Here is a 14,706-nt window from a genome sequence, read left to right as displayed (position 1 = left end):
AATTCAGCAGGAGAGGAACACAGGGCAGAACATACCCATTAAAAAAAAGGACCTAAATGAAGGAGATATGCTCCCCTCTAAAATGCAGTAGAACCACACCAAATATAAAGTGAGTGAAGTTCCTGAACTGATGGGAGAGCTAGCTATAGGAATTGTATATTTTTTATACAAAAATAAAACAGCGACTGTCTGTGCTGAGTTACTCAAGACTGGTGGACTGACAAAAGGTTAATATTTGTCATTTTCACACCACTTGTGACATGAGCATGCAGTGTGAGTTCATTGTCATTAAATTTTGAATATTCATTAGCTTCTTATCCAAATGAAAATGACTGAATCTCTATTACAGGATCTCTCTCTCTCTCTCTCTCTCTCTCTCTCTCTCTCTCTCTCACACACACACACACACACACACACACACACACACACACACACACACACACACACACACACACACACACACACACACACACACACACACCTTGAATGAATGAAAATGAAAATGAAAGAAAAGTTGAAAAGGTCCAGGGATATTTCTCAGGAAAAACAAAAACAAACTATCTGACCCATTCAGCATTAGTGAGTGGCACTGAGATTTTGGGGAGGGCACTTCTGCTACAGAAAGCTTTCTTTAAAGCTCCCTTGACTTCTTGATTTCTCAGACAGTAGATGAAAGGGTTCAGCATTGGAGTGACAATGGTGTATATAACAGAAACCAATTTGTTGAGATTGTAAGGCTGGATCCTCTTTGGTCGTGCATACATGAAGAGAGTGGCTGAGAAGAAGATGGTGACCACAGTGAGGTGAGCAGCACAAGTAGAGAAGGCTTTCTTCCGGCCCTGGACAGTGGGAATACGCATAATGGTGCCTATGATACACACATAGGAAACTATAGTAACTGAGAGTGGGACCAACAGAATTATCAAGGCCAATACAAAGTCCACTATTTCAGCCACTGTCATATCCTCACAAGCCATGTTTAGCAAGGGTGAAATGTCACAGAAGAAGTGGTTGATGATGTTAGGGCCACAGAAAGGTAGGCGAGATATAAAGACAACCTTCAGCATTGAGGCCGAGAAGCCAATTAGCCATGAGCCTACTGCTAGCTGCATACAGAGGTGCTGGGTCATAATGGTCGGATAGCGCAGTGGATTACAGATGGCCACATATCTATCATATGCCATTACAGCCAGAAGAACACATTCTGTACATATGAGGGAGCTGAAAAAGTAGAGCTGTGTCATGCACCCTTCAAATGAGATGGTCTTCTTTTCCACCAGGAAGTTGACCAACAGCTTTGGGATGATAACACAGATGTACCATGTCTCCAGGAAGGAGAGGTTGCTGAGGAAGAAATACATGGGTTTGTTAAGCAGAGGGTTGATTTTGATCACAGTAATGATAATTGTGTTCTCCAGGAGTGTCAGGATGTAGGCTATAAGGAACACCACAAATAGAAGGACTTGTAGTTCCATGGTGGTTGGAAAGCCAAGTAAGATGAATTCCCGGACCTCACTCTTATTCTTATAGTCCATAGATCTACAGCAATAGGAAAAAAAAGAGGAGGGATAAGGATAGAAAAAAGAAAACGGGCATGTTGCAAACTGTGTGACGTACAACCTCAGCATCTTCCTCAGTTTGGCATTCACAGAGATCAGATGCTCCTTTTCACAATTTAATTATTATATATTTTACTCTGAAGCATTGTAGCTTAGTCTGAGGTGAATGTTTATGCAACAAAATTATGTTGGGCTTTAGAAAGGAAAAAAAAAGACTAGATTATTCTTCAGTTTCCTAGTATGCTTATTTTTAATTTCAGCACCATGTGATTTTCTAAGAGTTGGAAAATGTACATAAAATCTCTTACATCCCTTTCAATTATTTTGGACTAAATTTTAGTGCCAAAAATCCCTCACATGCTTTCTACTAAGTCACCAGCCCCTATGCTCATTTGGTGAAAATACATTTTATTGGTCAGACATTACTATTAGAATATAATTTATCAGTAGAGAAGGTGAGGGGATGGTATCAAAGAACTGATTCTGATCAAGATTAAAATTCCTGATACAGGAATCATTCGGAATGCTGGCTGCTTGTAATGGTCTTAATCTGAGATGGGCCATCAGCACAGATGTCATATGCCACACTTCAAGGACGGTTTTTACCACATTATATTTCACACAAACCCTAAGATGCTTTTGGAAAGCAAATACTGCAAAAAACAGTGATTTTAAAAGCATATGTCAATGTAAGAGTAACACCTCATGTAGTTCTTTGAGATGTGAATTCTACCTCTGCTTTCATTGCACTATATATGTGTCATGTGGAAAGCAGAGGAGAAATTGAACTTTAATGCCGCAACCCTACTGAAGGACCACACTTATCTGGAAGTCCCAGTGAATTCAAGAGGACTTATTTCTGTGTAGTCAGGATCCCTTATGCATGTTTGTTCTTATTATTCAGTCTTAGATGAGTCTTCTAAGTCTCTGATCATGGAAGTTTAAAATTACATTTGAATTGTATATCACATAAATTATTAGGTCACTAAAAACTGCAATGAAAAAATAAATCTGAAAGGAGGTTGTTCTCCAGAATTTTGATATGGATACCTTTAATGCCATGAGGGTAGTTTTCCAAGAAGAGAATATCAATAATAATAATAATAATAATAATAATAATAATAATAATAATAATAATAATAATAATAATAATAATAATAATAATAATAATAATGTTACCTCTGTCAATAAATTTGGATTAAATATTATGAGTACCAATTGATCATGTTTATTTTGCTGTAATCATCCAAATGCGATTTAAGTCCTATCCTATCATTTTGTCTCAGATTTGTGTGTATTCAAGTTTGAATCTCTGTCTTTCCCCATTGTAAAATGTGGGACAAATAATGATTTCTTGAAATCTAGGGGCATATCACAATTGTTGGGGAAAGTTTTTTTTAAAATCTTTCATATCTATAAAAGTTGGAACTAAGAAATGTAATGAAATTCAGTAGAACAGCTATTTTCTGAAATGTGAGGCTCCTTCCCCCACCTCACTGCATAACTTTTTCTGTGTTATTACTTGCAGTTACAGTATTTCTGCCACATTCCAGCAACATAACCATTTATCATCATACAAGAGTAGAAGAAGTTAGGTAGAGAACAAACCATTTTCATAAGTAGAGGGTAAGAAGGCCTTAATTTCTGCAGTGCCTTCCAGAGATGTGAGAAGTCACATTTGAAGACATACTGATAATGATTCAGACAGAGATAGATATTGACTCGAATCGAGAGTACTGAAGGATCAGCACACATTTTCCTCCAGACAGTAACCTTGCTTTGTATACTGCCTCACATTTGCAACTGTATTTACCACTGATTTTTTTAAAAGTAGGTTCTGATGACAAGGTGGAATCAGTGCTATTTGGGGGATGCTTTCAAAACCTTCACTCTGCATGCAAAAACACTTGCATGGAGATTAAGTACCTAACTGGATTGCATCTAATTTGTGAGTTTCCCATTTCATTGTTACTTCAATATGCCTTTATATCCTCCCCTCTTTCCCTCCAACATTTATTCTTAATCTTATCCTTATTGAATGTATATAAAGTGGTTTGCAAAATACAAAAAAACCCACACAAATTCCACAGACATTTATAAACTGCCATAATTAAAATGCATCTGTCCTTAATCATTTTTTTAACTGCCAGAACTGATGTAGGATAGTATTTTAAATTTTCTAAAGTAGAATAAACAAAATAAGACAAAGAAAAAACAAACAGCTATGCCCTTTACCTGATTTGCAGATGAACCCCAATGGATATTTCATTATCTGCTGGGATAGTAACTTTTTTGGGATAAACTTTGAACAAGTCTTGCATAAAAATGAAGTGAAGACAGTTCAGCTTGATTTCCCCCAACTTGGGAACTGCATCTGATAGAAAACTGGCAACTCCAATATGGAGTTGTGATGAGAAATCCGTATGACCTTACTACAACCAATAGCGTTCTCAGGAAGAGCAATGTGCCTGCTTGAACTGCCTAGCTGTATAAGTATGAGTTATCATGCCCACAAAATTATCAAGGGAGCTAAAAAAATTCTCTCTTATTCAGGGACTGCTTGGCAGAATGCCTCTGTAAATGCAACTGACAGGATCACAAAAGGGAGTTATGTTTTATTATTTGATCTTCTCAGATCATGGAATTTATAGACTATTGCAATTTAGATTCTTCTAAAGCATAATTTTACTTTCAGAAATTCAGGTCAGTGCCCATTTACATGGTCAACATCGTGTAAGTTAAGAATTCAAGATTCTTATCCCTGATCTACAGCTCTTTTTGCACTCAATGTGCATGTGGTAAGTGGCCAGGAGTTAATAACCCACTGGAGATAGATTTAGGAAAAACAAGGTCACAACTTTATTGTCTCTTGGTTACAGTCATATGCGGGGTTAGTATGGCATAGTGCATTGACCACGTGATCAACCAGCCCACCTGCTGGCTGATGTTCCCTCCCCAGTTCACCAGCTGGTAGAACCACAAGGGGTTCATCAGGGGCCCACACTGGCATGGGATGTTGTGGTTAGGCCCCAATTCAATCTGTGTGGGTGATGGCCAGCCTTGGTCCCCTGAGTTGGGGTTGTGGCCTTATGTGCGGTGCTCACCCCAAATCGCTTTTGGGAGTTCCACTAGATGACTATTAATCCTGCCCAATGCCCTTCACAGGAGGTTAAATGGAAGTAAAGCAGGGGTGGTGATTCTGTTACATCCAAGCTATTTTTGGACTCTAGCTCCCATCACCCCTGACCATTGGCCATGCTGGTTGAGGCTGATGGGAGCTGGAGTCCAGTAACATTTGGAGGGCCACAGGTTCCCCATCTCTGAAGTAAATAATTTTAATGATGCTCATTTGCTCTGTCATATTCAAATCCTTTCCACTGTCAGTTATATGGCAAGTTGGCGGAGTGATCCGAATGTTGACCTCAAGCCAGAGACATGGACTCAAATCCCTGCTCAGACATGAAACCCACTGGCGGACCTGTGCAGATAGTCACAAGCCTATATCTGTGCCAGCAGCTTGTCTACAGGGCTAGCAGGCACAATCCTGTCCAACCCTTCATTTAGATTGCATAGTCTATATACAACCAGATCTTGATCCAGTCACTATTTTTCAACCTGCCCTACATTATGAGGTTGTTGTGAGTCTGAAAGGTTGGGGGAGGGATAATCAAACCTAGAGCTCCTCTGTGGAAGTATAAGAAGCTGTGATTGCAGTCCAAAGCCAATAGCTATTCTGGGCTGAGTGGAGTCTCTGGCAGCTCCAGTCTGGCTTAAATGAGTGTAGCAGCATTGTCCTACATTGGATAACAATCCTGTGCCTTTCTCCTTCAGATTCATTTATTAATTTCATTTAATTACATCTGAAGGACCACAAGTTCCCCATACCTGAAGTAAATAATTTTAATGATGCTCATTTGCTCTGTCATATCCAAATTCTTTCCACTGCAAGTTATATGACAAGTTGGTGGAGTAGTCAGAGTGTATCCTATTTTCCTGGCTCAACCACCATCTCATTTTCAGGCTGTCAGTTCAACAAAACTTCTTGATGATTGTGAAACCCATATCAACAGTATGAAAAATTGCACCTGTAATTTACCTACTTGTTGCAGAAATAAAACTGTTAACAGTTGTGCACATTCAAAAACTGCAAGCAAGAAATCTCCATGTGATTTACAAAAACAAACTGTCTTGCAGATATGCCATCATGTGTTTTAGATGCTATAACTCTGAGACACTGTTTCTCTTAGGGCCTATCTATACAACTGTATAATCTGCAGTGTAATTGCTTTGTGTCCTTATTAGTTCACCATTGTCCATATGACGTCGCAAGCTAGTACGGATTTTTGTCTTAACAAATCTGCATTAGAAATACCCCTGAAAAACCAATATGCTTTCCTAAACTGATAATCAGTCTCATTAACCTCCATGGGCTTGGACACAATGCCATGGACTTTTCTGCAACAGGCAGTCCACGGGTGTTCCTCCGTCATATGCCAAGCCCCTTTTCTCTTTCCCACCCAATTGCACATCCACAAACCTGTGCATGTGTGAAATTTTTTTTAAAAGATATATGTTTCTGCGCTGTTCCATAAAAGCACCGTTATGGACCAAACACTGAAAAGAGATGGACTTAGGGGAGAGACCAATGGTAAAGCAAAAACAAGAAAGGCAACACGTATGGACACTTGATAAATGGGCTTTCACAATAATAGGGCCACAAACAACATGTATGGTTCTCAAGACCACCAAACCGAATATGGAAAACACAGAGTTTGCAGTTACGTATGGATGGGCCCTCACACTACACAGTTTTAGGGAAGAGCTTGAAACGCAAACCCACTTGAAAAAGTCTGGCCCCATCTTAATCAGGTCCAGTCCCCTTTGAGCTAGGCCTGAAACAAACTTGGGTATGCACACCACTTCTGACACTTTCAATCTTACATTTCTGCTAGTTGCCTCCTGTTCGTTTGTTTTTTAATAAGACTTTGGGGCACTGGTAAACAGAAGGCTCACTTCCACATAGCAGAGGCCCAACAAAGCCTCTCCTTAGCTGGAAATGGCACACGAAGAATAATTTCCTGACATGGATCATAGGGTTTGTAGTTTAGTCCTTATGGGCTCTCCCCTTTGTGGGAGTCTGCCCTCTTCAGAGATGTTGAAGAAATGCTCATATAATCAACCATAACACTGTAAAGGATAAAACAAACCCTGTTATCCCAAAAGCAGAAGCAATGCATTGAAATCATACATTAAAATCAAAATCAAATCAACGTTCAAATCCATTTCTGTCTGAATGCAATAATCTTTCCTACAAAGGCCCTTTGGTGGCCAAGTCAACATCTGCCTCAGAGAGCATTAGCTTCCAAGGTGTGCTTCTCTGCAAAGAGTTAGTAAATATTTAAAGGTCCTTTCCTACCAGTGGTGGGCAGCATCTGACTTCCCAGTAGGTGAGTTGCTGCTGCTTACCAGGAGAGGGAGTGCCTCACTCCTGAGTGGGGTTACGATCTGGTATACTTTACACCAGCCTAACTGGTACTAGTTTCCCATAGTTTAGGACTGGGGTTACTGCTGGCTGAGCCAGCCCAAGCCTGGCAGAGAGAAAACAAGCCTTTAAAATAGAGTTTGACTTACACCACCCTTTGTGCAGGTGTCAGTTCGACTGGGTTTCCAGGCCACGTGACTGACCTGAACAGAGTTAGGATCTAGCATAAATCCCCACCCCCACCCAGTCCTGCTCCCACTACATCCTGGAACACCATTTTTTGGGGGGGGGGGAATTAGGCTGGCTTCAGCTGAGTTGGGATGATGGACTTACATTGGTGCATCTCTGATTGAACCTTGATTGGAGACTTACCCCGGTGTAGTTCTGGCTAAGCCAGGGTTCAGCCAGCTGAACTGGACATCTGCTAGATCCCAATTTGCTCATCCCAGTGGATTCTGAGTTCGGATTATCCCCTAAACCATCATTTATGAAGCACACAGAAGACCTGTACAACTTCTCACTCAACCATTCCGTATGAAACCTACTAGATATGCATGGTAGTGCAATAAACCTCCGGCTTTTATGCCTGCCTAGGATTCCAGGAATGACAGGAATGTTAAACTTTTGCAGGCTGTCATAGAATAATCACTGGCTGCATTTGGCTGGTTGGGATCATAAATGGTGCAGGCCTGGTATAAAGGAATCTCACACAATAGCTAGCTGATTGTGTGCATTTGTGAACCACCTATACAAGCAGGCACGAACTGGGTTAAGTGCTTTGATAGTCTGTGGGGTGCATCTGGCTCTGAGCACAGCTCAGTGGCACAAAATATATTTTTCATGCATATTTTTCATGTTTTTGGCTGAAGTTAAGATAGTAGGCTTGCTTAAATGGCATGCTCCAACATTTGCTAACCAAATGAATGAGGAGCAGCATATTTTGTCTTCTAGCTGTAGTCCAATAGTACAGAATATTTTTTGCATGCAGACGTTTTCTGACATCATCAGGTACAGCTGGAAGAGATTTCTGCCTAGAACCCTGAAGAGCCACTACCAGTCAGTGTAGACAATACTGAACTGCAGTAGATGGACCAATGGTTGGACTTCATATAAGACAGCCTCCTAAGTTTCCCTCACCTGATGCTAACACATCCACTGGTCATGGCCCTGATGATGGATAGTAAAGTCCCCTAACCATTGAGAAACTGTCTGATTACAAAATTCTTCCAAGCTACACAGCAAGTGGATTTGATTGTGAAAGACCAATCCAAATTGTGTTTGCATTTTGACAAATTTGTAGGGCAGTACAATATCTCAGAGAGGAGGTCAGGTCTCCTGCTCCCTGGTGCATTTACTATAGCTGCCCAATTTCCCTGCTTTTTTCAAGTTTGATAGAAACATTTGTGGGCTATAGGTACGTTCTTAAACCGCAAGTTTTTTTTCCTATTAGTGAATCTGAATAGTATTGTTCTTTACTGAGTTGCATTTTTAGTGTTGTAAACCATTCTGGAATTCATATCAAGGGTGATATAAAAATATTTTACATAAATAAATGTGTGCATCTTGCCCTACATTCTGACACAGAATGTGCAGCCACGAATGCCATGGTGAACTTGAACATTAGCATGAAGTAGGGGTGGGTGGGAATTTTGATTCAGTTCGCATTTCAAGCCAAATTTGCCAAATTCACACTTTCTGGAACAATATGAGAACCAAAACAGAGCCATACTTTGAAATTCACATTTATTAGAATTTTGAGATGCGGATCGCCGACTAAACAATATTTATAAAAATGCATATATTAGGGGAAAGTGTGCATAAAAATGAATATATGAGTGAAAATAACATGCAAAAAGGCATGATATGATGAGAAATTGCTTTCATAAATGTGTACCTTTGTCAAAATTGCCTACAGAAATGAGTTTATTTGGAAAATTAGCTAAAATGGTGGGGAATTTCCTGAGGATTATTCTAAAAAACAAATTCACAGATTGCTGCAGAAATGTAGAGAACTGAATTTAACATTAGAAAAATGAGAAACTGAGAGAACTGAAATTGACAAATCTTTCCAACCCTAGCATGAAGGGGTTGAGTAGCTAGAGGATGTGATCCTGCTTCTTGTTACATGTGGGCTGGAAAGCATAGTTCTGTTGCTCCTTCCACAGGTAAAAGCAATGGGGAAGGGGCTCTAATGAACTACATTCTGGCATTACACAGGGTGATGGTTTTATATTTATTAGGGTTGTACAGAATGATCACATGTAAATGTTGGGTTGAAATGAGTTGAAAATGAGTTGCAGAACTCTTTAGTGATAACCTAATCTGGATGTAAACCAAGCATGAATTACAATGCCTTGGTCATTCCTATCCAGGATATGGCGCTAAGGGCACAATCCAAACCTGAGTCAAGCCAGCACCTGGTGGCTTCCACCAGTACAGAGCTTCCCATTCTGCCCATTGAATGTGTGGGCAGATGGAAGTGTCACTGGTGAGATCACTGCTAGTGGCAACCAGTGGAAGGCCCTCAAACAGGGCACTGCTGGGAGAAATGTGACATGCAGGGAAAAATGCAGAGCTTGGAAAAGTTACGTTTTTTTAACTACAACTCCCATCAGCCCCAGCCATCATGGCCACTGGATTGGGCTGATGGGAGCTGTAGTTCAAAAAAGTAACTTTTCCAAGCTCTGGAAAAATGTGATAGCACTGGGCCTGATGCAGGGCCAATTGTTGAACCAGCTACAGACTTCCACCATAGCCGCCACACACAAAGCAGGAGTGTAGTTGCATAGGTGGCTCCATTGCCCACCAGGCAGTGTCTAGGGCTTGAATTGCATCCTAAGGTGGTAGAAAGTGCTCTTGGCATCACCACCGACTGGGCATCTAGGAGCATTAGAACACACAGGGTGCATACTTGAATATTCAGGTGGTGTCCAACCCTTTCCAAACCAATAATAAAATATTTAATAACATACTTAAATATTTGTTTGTTTGTTACATTTTTACCGCACCCTTCCTCTCAAACATTTTTGTGTGCAAATATTTCCCATTAAAAGTTTAAAAAATTCTAAAAGACTAACTGCTGCTAGTGTTAGTATAAAGTTCAGGGCAACTTTTGTGCCAGGGATGCAGAAACTGTGGGCCTCCAGATATTGTTGGACCAACTCTGTAAGTAGATTATCTTTGATATTGGCCATGGTGGGGGTGATGAAAGTTGGAGTCCAGGAACATCTAGAGGAAAATAGCTTTCCACCACTGCTTTATACATTAATTGGGATCAGTAACCATGTTAGTCTGTTATATTGCATGTAACTTATAAAATTGATTCCAGTCCACAATACTCATTCCCCAATAAATCTGGTAGACCAGTGGTTCCCAACCTGGGGTCGTGACCTCCAAGGTGGCTGCGAAGTAATCCAAGGGGGCAGCAAACAGTAAAGAAATTATTTATTTATTTATTAAAAAAACCCCTTCATTTCCTGGATGCTGTCTGCTCGTCACTGTTGCTGCAGACAACACCTCCCCCTTGCTCCAAACAAGACAGAGGACTTTTGCTGAAGTGGCAGAGTGTCTTCCAGGCATGCTGAGGGCAGGTGTCTGCCTATAAAACACATGGCAATCACCAAAGTAGACTGAGGATGGAGCTACCAGGAAGAGAGAATTACTATCACCAGCTCCTGTCTCCTTGCACTACCACTGCTGATGACGCCCTCGCTCAGAATGAGAGGAGAGGCTTTTTGTGAAGCAAAAAGAAGCAAGGCTACAAGGAAAAGCTGCTTTCCCCCTTCCTTCTTGGCAACCAGCATGCCTGCCTTTCTTGGCTCCTGCTTCGCTGCCACCTCCTTTTAAAAAATAGTCTTATTTGCGAGGCCATCCAGATCTCACCTTCGGCACAGACGGAGCCAAGGAGTAATGAGAAAGCCCAGGACTTGCTTGCACCCCCATCTCTGAGGCTAAGTGCATGTGCTAGCATCCCCCCTTTCTTCCACCTACACACTCTACCCCCCAATCTCTCTCTCCAAGATGCAGTGGCAGTTGAGGGCTTCCCCCCCACATGCCCGAATGCATGTACGCCTGCAGTTGTTTGCAGGAGGGACAGATGTGTCTCTGTGCATGCCCTACTCTGTCTTCTGCTCCTCTCTCATCCCCCAAATGCATGCTAACCAAGTCATCAGTGCTGATGACCATTCCAAGGCTTAAAAGCAATAACCAACAACTTAATCCATCCACCCTGTTGTCTGCAATGCACAGTCTAACATCCCTATCTCCACCACATTGCTGTTTCTTTTTTTCTTTTTTCTTTTTTTAAGCTCAGCAGCTCAATACTGTCACCCCCTGGTGTTGGGAGACAGGACTGTACATCTTCAAACTGTGTGTGGCTGGGGAGGGAGATACCAGTTTGTTTGGACCCTTACATTAAAAAAAGAAAGCAACACCTCCCTGCAGATAGAATATTAGCACATCAGCGAGTTTCCAATACAATTCATGATTCTGGGTTTCTGTCTACAGGGAGCTTTTAAAGGAAAGGGACATTTGGAAATGTGATTTTGCCACACACCATCTGAAGGACTAAACTCCCATTTCTACCACTTCAGAACTGAACATAAAAACAAAATCAAAGTAGTAAACATAAGAAAGTCTAAAGAAGGAGGCTCAATGAATGTAGGATGAATCAGGAAAGGGCAAAACTGAAAATCAAAAGTGCTAGGAAGTCATAAAGAGGGAAGATAGTTTCAGAGGTGAAAGCACTGACTCCTCAATCTATCCACCCTTTTGTCTTCACATTCTAGCATCCCCACCACTATCAATGGCTACTAGCCATGATGGCTGTGCTCTGCCACCCTAGTCAGAGGCAGCATGCTTCTGAAAACCAGTTGCCGGAAGCCTCAGGAGAGGAGAGTGTTCTTGCACTCGGGTCCTGCTTGCGGGCTTCCCCCAGGCACCTGGTTGGCCACTGTGAGAACAGGATGCTGGACTAGATGGGCCACTGGCCTGATCCAGCAGGCTCTTCTTATGTTCTTATGTTCTTATCACATTGCTGCTTCTTGATAAATAATAATTTGTTTAAAGCCCAGCAGGTTGGCTGAGGCTGGGGTCCGCATACTGCAGCTGAAATGTTTTTATTTAATTAATTATTGTTGCATTTATATCTCACCTTTCATCCAAGTTTCTCGAGGTGGTGCATATGGTCCCCCCCATTTCCATTTTATCCTTACACCAACCCTGTGAGAAAGGTCAGGCTGAGAGACTGTGTCTTGTCCAAGGCCATCCAGTGGGCTTCATGGCTAGATGGGGATTTAAACCTGGATTTTAGTCCAACGCTGTCACCCAGTGGTGTTGGGAGACACGACTATACATCTTCAGACAGTGAGGGGGGAGGGGGATACCAATTTCATTGGACCTTTGCATTAAGAAAAGAAAGCAACACCTCCCTGTCTGCAGGGAGCTTTTAATGGAAAGGTTTATTTGGAGATGTGATTTTGCTGCACACTATTTTTTCAATTAACAGAGACTAAAATTACAATGGGGGTGTCACAATTTTTTTTGAGCTTACAAAGGGAGGTCCCATAATCATAAAGGTTGGGAAACACTGTGGTAGACTTTATGGTGACTCTCTTTTTTTAATCTTTAAACTATCTTTCCTCTGGAAGAAAGAGCAGTGGATAATTTTCCCCCCCTTTAAGTCCCGTAAAATAGGATGGGGAAAAATTTGATTCAATTCATTTTTAAAGGTGAACCGAGCCAAGTAACGTGTACAAAAATGCACATATTAGGGGAAATTCTTTTGCAAAAAAGGTGTATATTAGGAAAAATTGCATAAAAATATGTTTGTTAGGAGAAATGTGACAAAAATGCTGATAAATTTTCATGAGGATTTTTAAAAATAGAAATCACAAATTGCTGCACAAATGTGGAGAACTGAATTTAACATTAGCAAAATGAGAAAGTGAGACAAACCAAACTTGACAGATCCACCCATCTCTAATGTAAACAGCTATTTGTTTGCACATGTACAAATCAAATATGCATTTATATAACTTCAAACCTTCAGGTAGTACTAGTTCCAAAGCACTATCTGGGCATGCTCCAGAATTTTGCAATCCCATCTAGTCTTGTAGAGTTTCCTGCAATGTTTCTTCCAAAATTCTCCCCAGCTAAATTCCTCCCTAGATTTTGAAGTTCCGCATTACTGAATATTCTTTCTGCAGTGGAACTAATGCAACAGGAATCCTTCAATATTCCATTTTTATTTATTTCTAAGTTTATGCACACTTTGTTCCAGCTTTCCACTCTTTTGGTTCATTTGCGTTTCTCTCTTCACCCCAAAATTATGAAGTGCATCTGCATTGATAAAACACTACAAAAACAGTCTGGATTGCATCTAGATTTTCCCCCTCATGCTACAATGTTCTTATTGGAGATAAATTACAATGTACACATTAAGATCCAAGCATAAACACAGAATAACAAAACAATTGTAGAGCAAAAAGTTTTCCATCTCTCTAAGAGTGGGAATGGATTTCCTATTGTAGTATGTTGTCTGTAACCCAATATTTTGTAAAATAATCCCACTCCTGTTCCAAAAAGATTTTAATTGTGTACCTCCTGCTTCACCCCAGGACCCACATTACTTCACTAAGGATAGCAGTATCCTATAATTTTATGTGTCATTTAAAACAAAATAGGCATGTGATAGATTTCCTAGTATTTAGCATATATGTTTTTGGCTCCTACTATTAGGGCTGCGCACCAGCTCCCACCAAATTCCAGATCCCAAACTGAATCAGGCCAATTTGACTCAACCCAGGATTTGGCTGGAGTGAGCTGAGACAGCTCTGAGTCAGATTGGGTCCACCCACAGTTTGGGGCTGTCAAAAGTGGGGACGGTCTCGTGGTGAGAAGAAGGGGAAGAAGGCGATACACACAGGCAGCCTGCCTGTGTCTTCTTCTTCCCCCTTCCCAACTGCATGTTTAATTAGGGTTCAAAAGCTTAATTAAACACTATGCAAGGCCCCCAAGTTGGGGCCACTCTAAAGCACTGGATCAGGCCCTGAATCAGATCAGGGGAGTGGTGTGGACAGGCCTACAGTTTAGCACATAGAATAGTTTTATTTGGGCACTACTCCATTTCAGATGGGTAATAGAAATATTTATGGTCTGAATTCTAAAATGACATTAATAGCTGTCAATATTTTCTCCCAAGAAACTTTTAGCATTCTCATATGTCCATCAGCAATAGACAAAATCTCATTTTCCCCTTTTTCACTTCCATCATATATCAGATTATATATAAGGCAAGTTTGATGTGACTGGTTGTACTAATAATCTTTCTGTATCATGATGTAGCAATGTACAGTTACATATTTCCTAAAATACACATTTTCGTATGCTTTTTAAAACAAACAAACAAAAAACTTCTGAGACTGTATTGCTAAATTCAGACTGTATTGCTAAATTCAGAAAAGTGTCTAATTTATTTGATAATTGTGTTCTAACCTGCATAGAAGTCCAGGACCAGATAATTAGGTCTGTTTGCTTTAAAATGGTGACTATACAAATTTCTCCTCCATCCCTTTTCCTACTAGCTCTGTCCTCTACTGATGATACTGGCTCCATGTTCGGAAACCACAGAAAGAGGCTCCTACATAAACCAGAATTCATCAAGAG

The 14,706-nt window shown here is 40.8% G+C and overlaps 2 protein-coding genes across 4 annotated transcripts in view; one reads left to right on the top strand and one right to left on the bottom strand.

Moving 5' to 3' along the window:
- Nucleotides 1–14,706, top strand: part of LOC133365829 (olfactory receptor 6Y1-like) — a 54,072-nt gene that overhangs the window by 4,435 nt on the left and 34,931 nt on the right. The window lies entirely within an intron of this gene.
- On the bottom strand, nucleotides 558–1,535 carry LOC133367969 (olfactory receptor 6B1-like). Its single transcript, XM_061592056.1, has one exon. The coding sequence runs from the start codon at nucleotides 1,533–1,535 to the stop codon at nucleotides 558–560; it is 978 nt and encodes a 325-aa protein (XP_061448040.1).

Source organism: Rhineura floridana, chromosome 11, assembly GCF_030035675.1.
Source record: "Rhineura floridana isolate rRhiFlo1 chromosome 11, rRhiFlo1.hap2, whole genome shotgun sequence".
Lineage (NCBI taxonomy): Eukaryota > Metazoa > Chordata > Lepidosauria > Squamata > Rhineuridae > Rhineura > Rhineura floridana.
This window is presented reverse-complemented; position numbering and strand designations above follow the sequence as displayed.

Bases quoted from the DNA above. Each gene is read 5' to 3' on its own strand.
- LOC133367969 (XM_061592056.1), bottom strand. From the start codon at position 1,535: ATGGACTATAAGAATAAGAGTGAGGTCCGGGAATTCATCTTACTTGGC.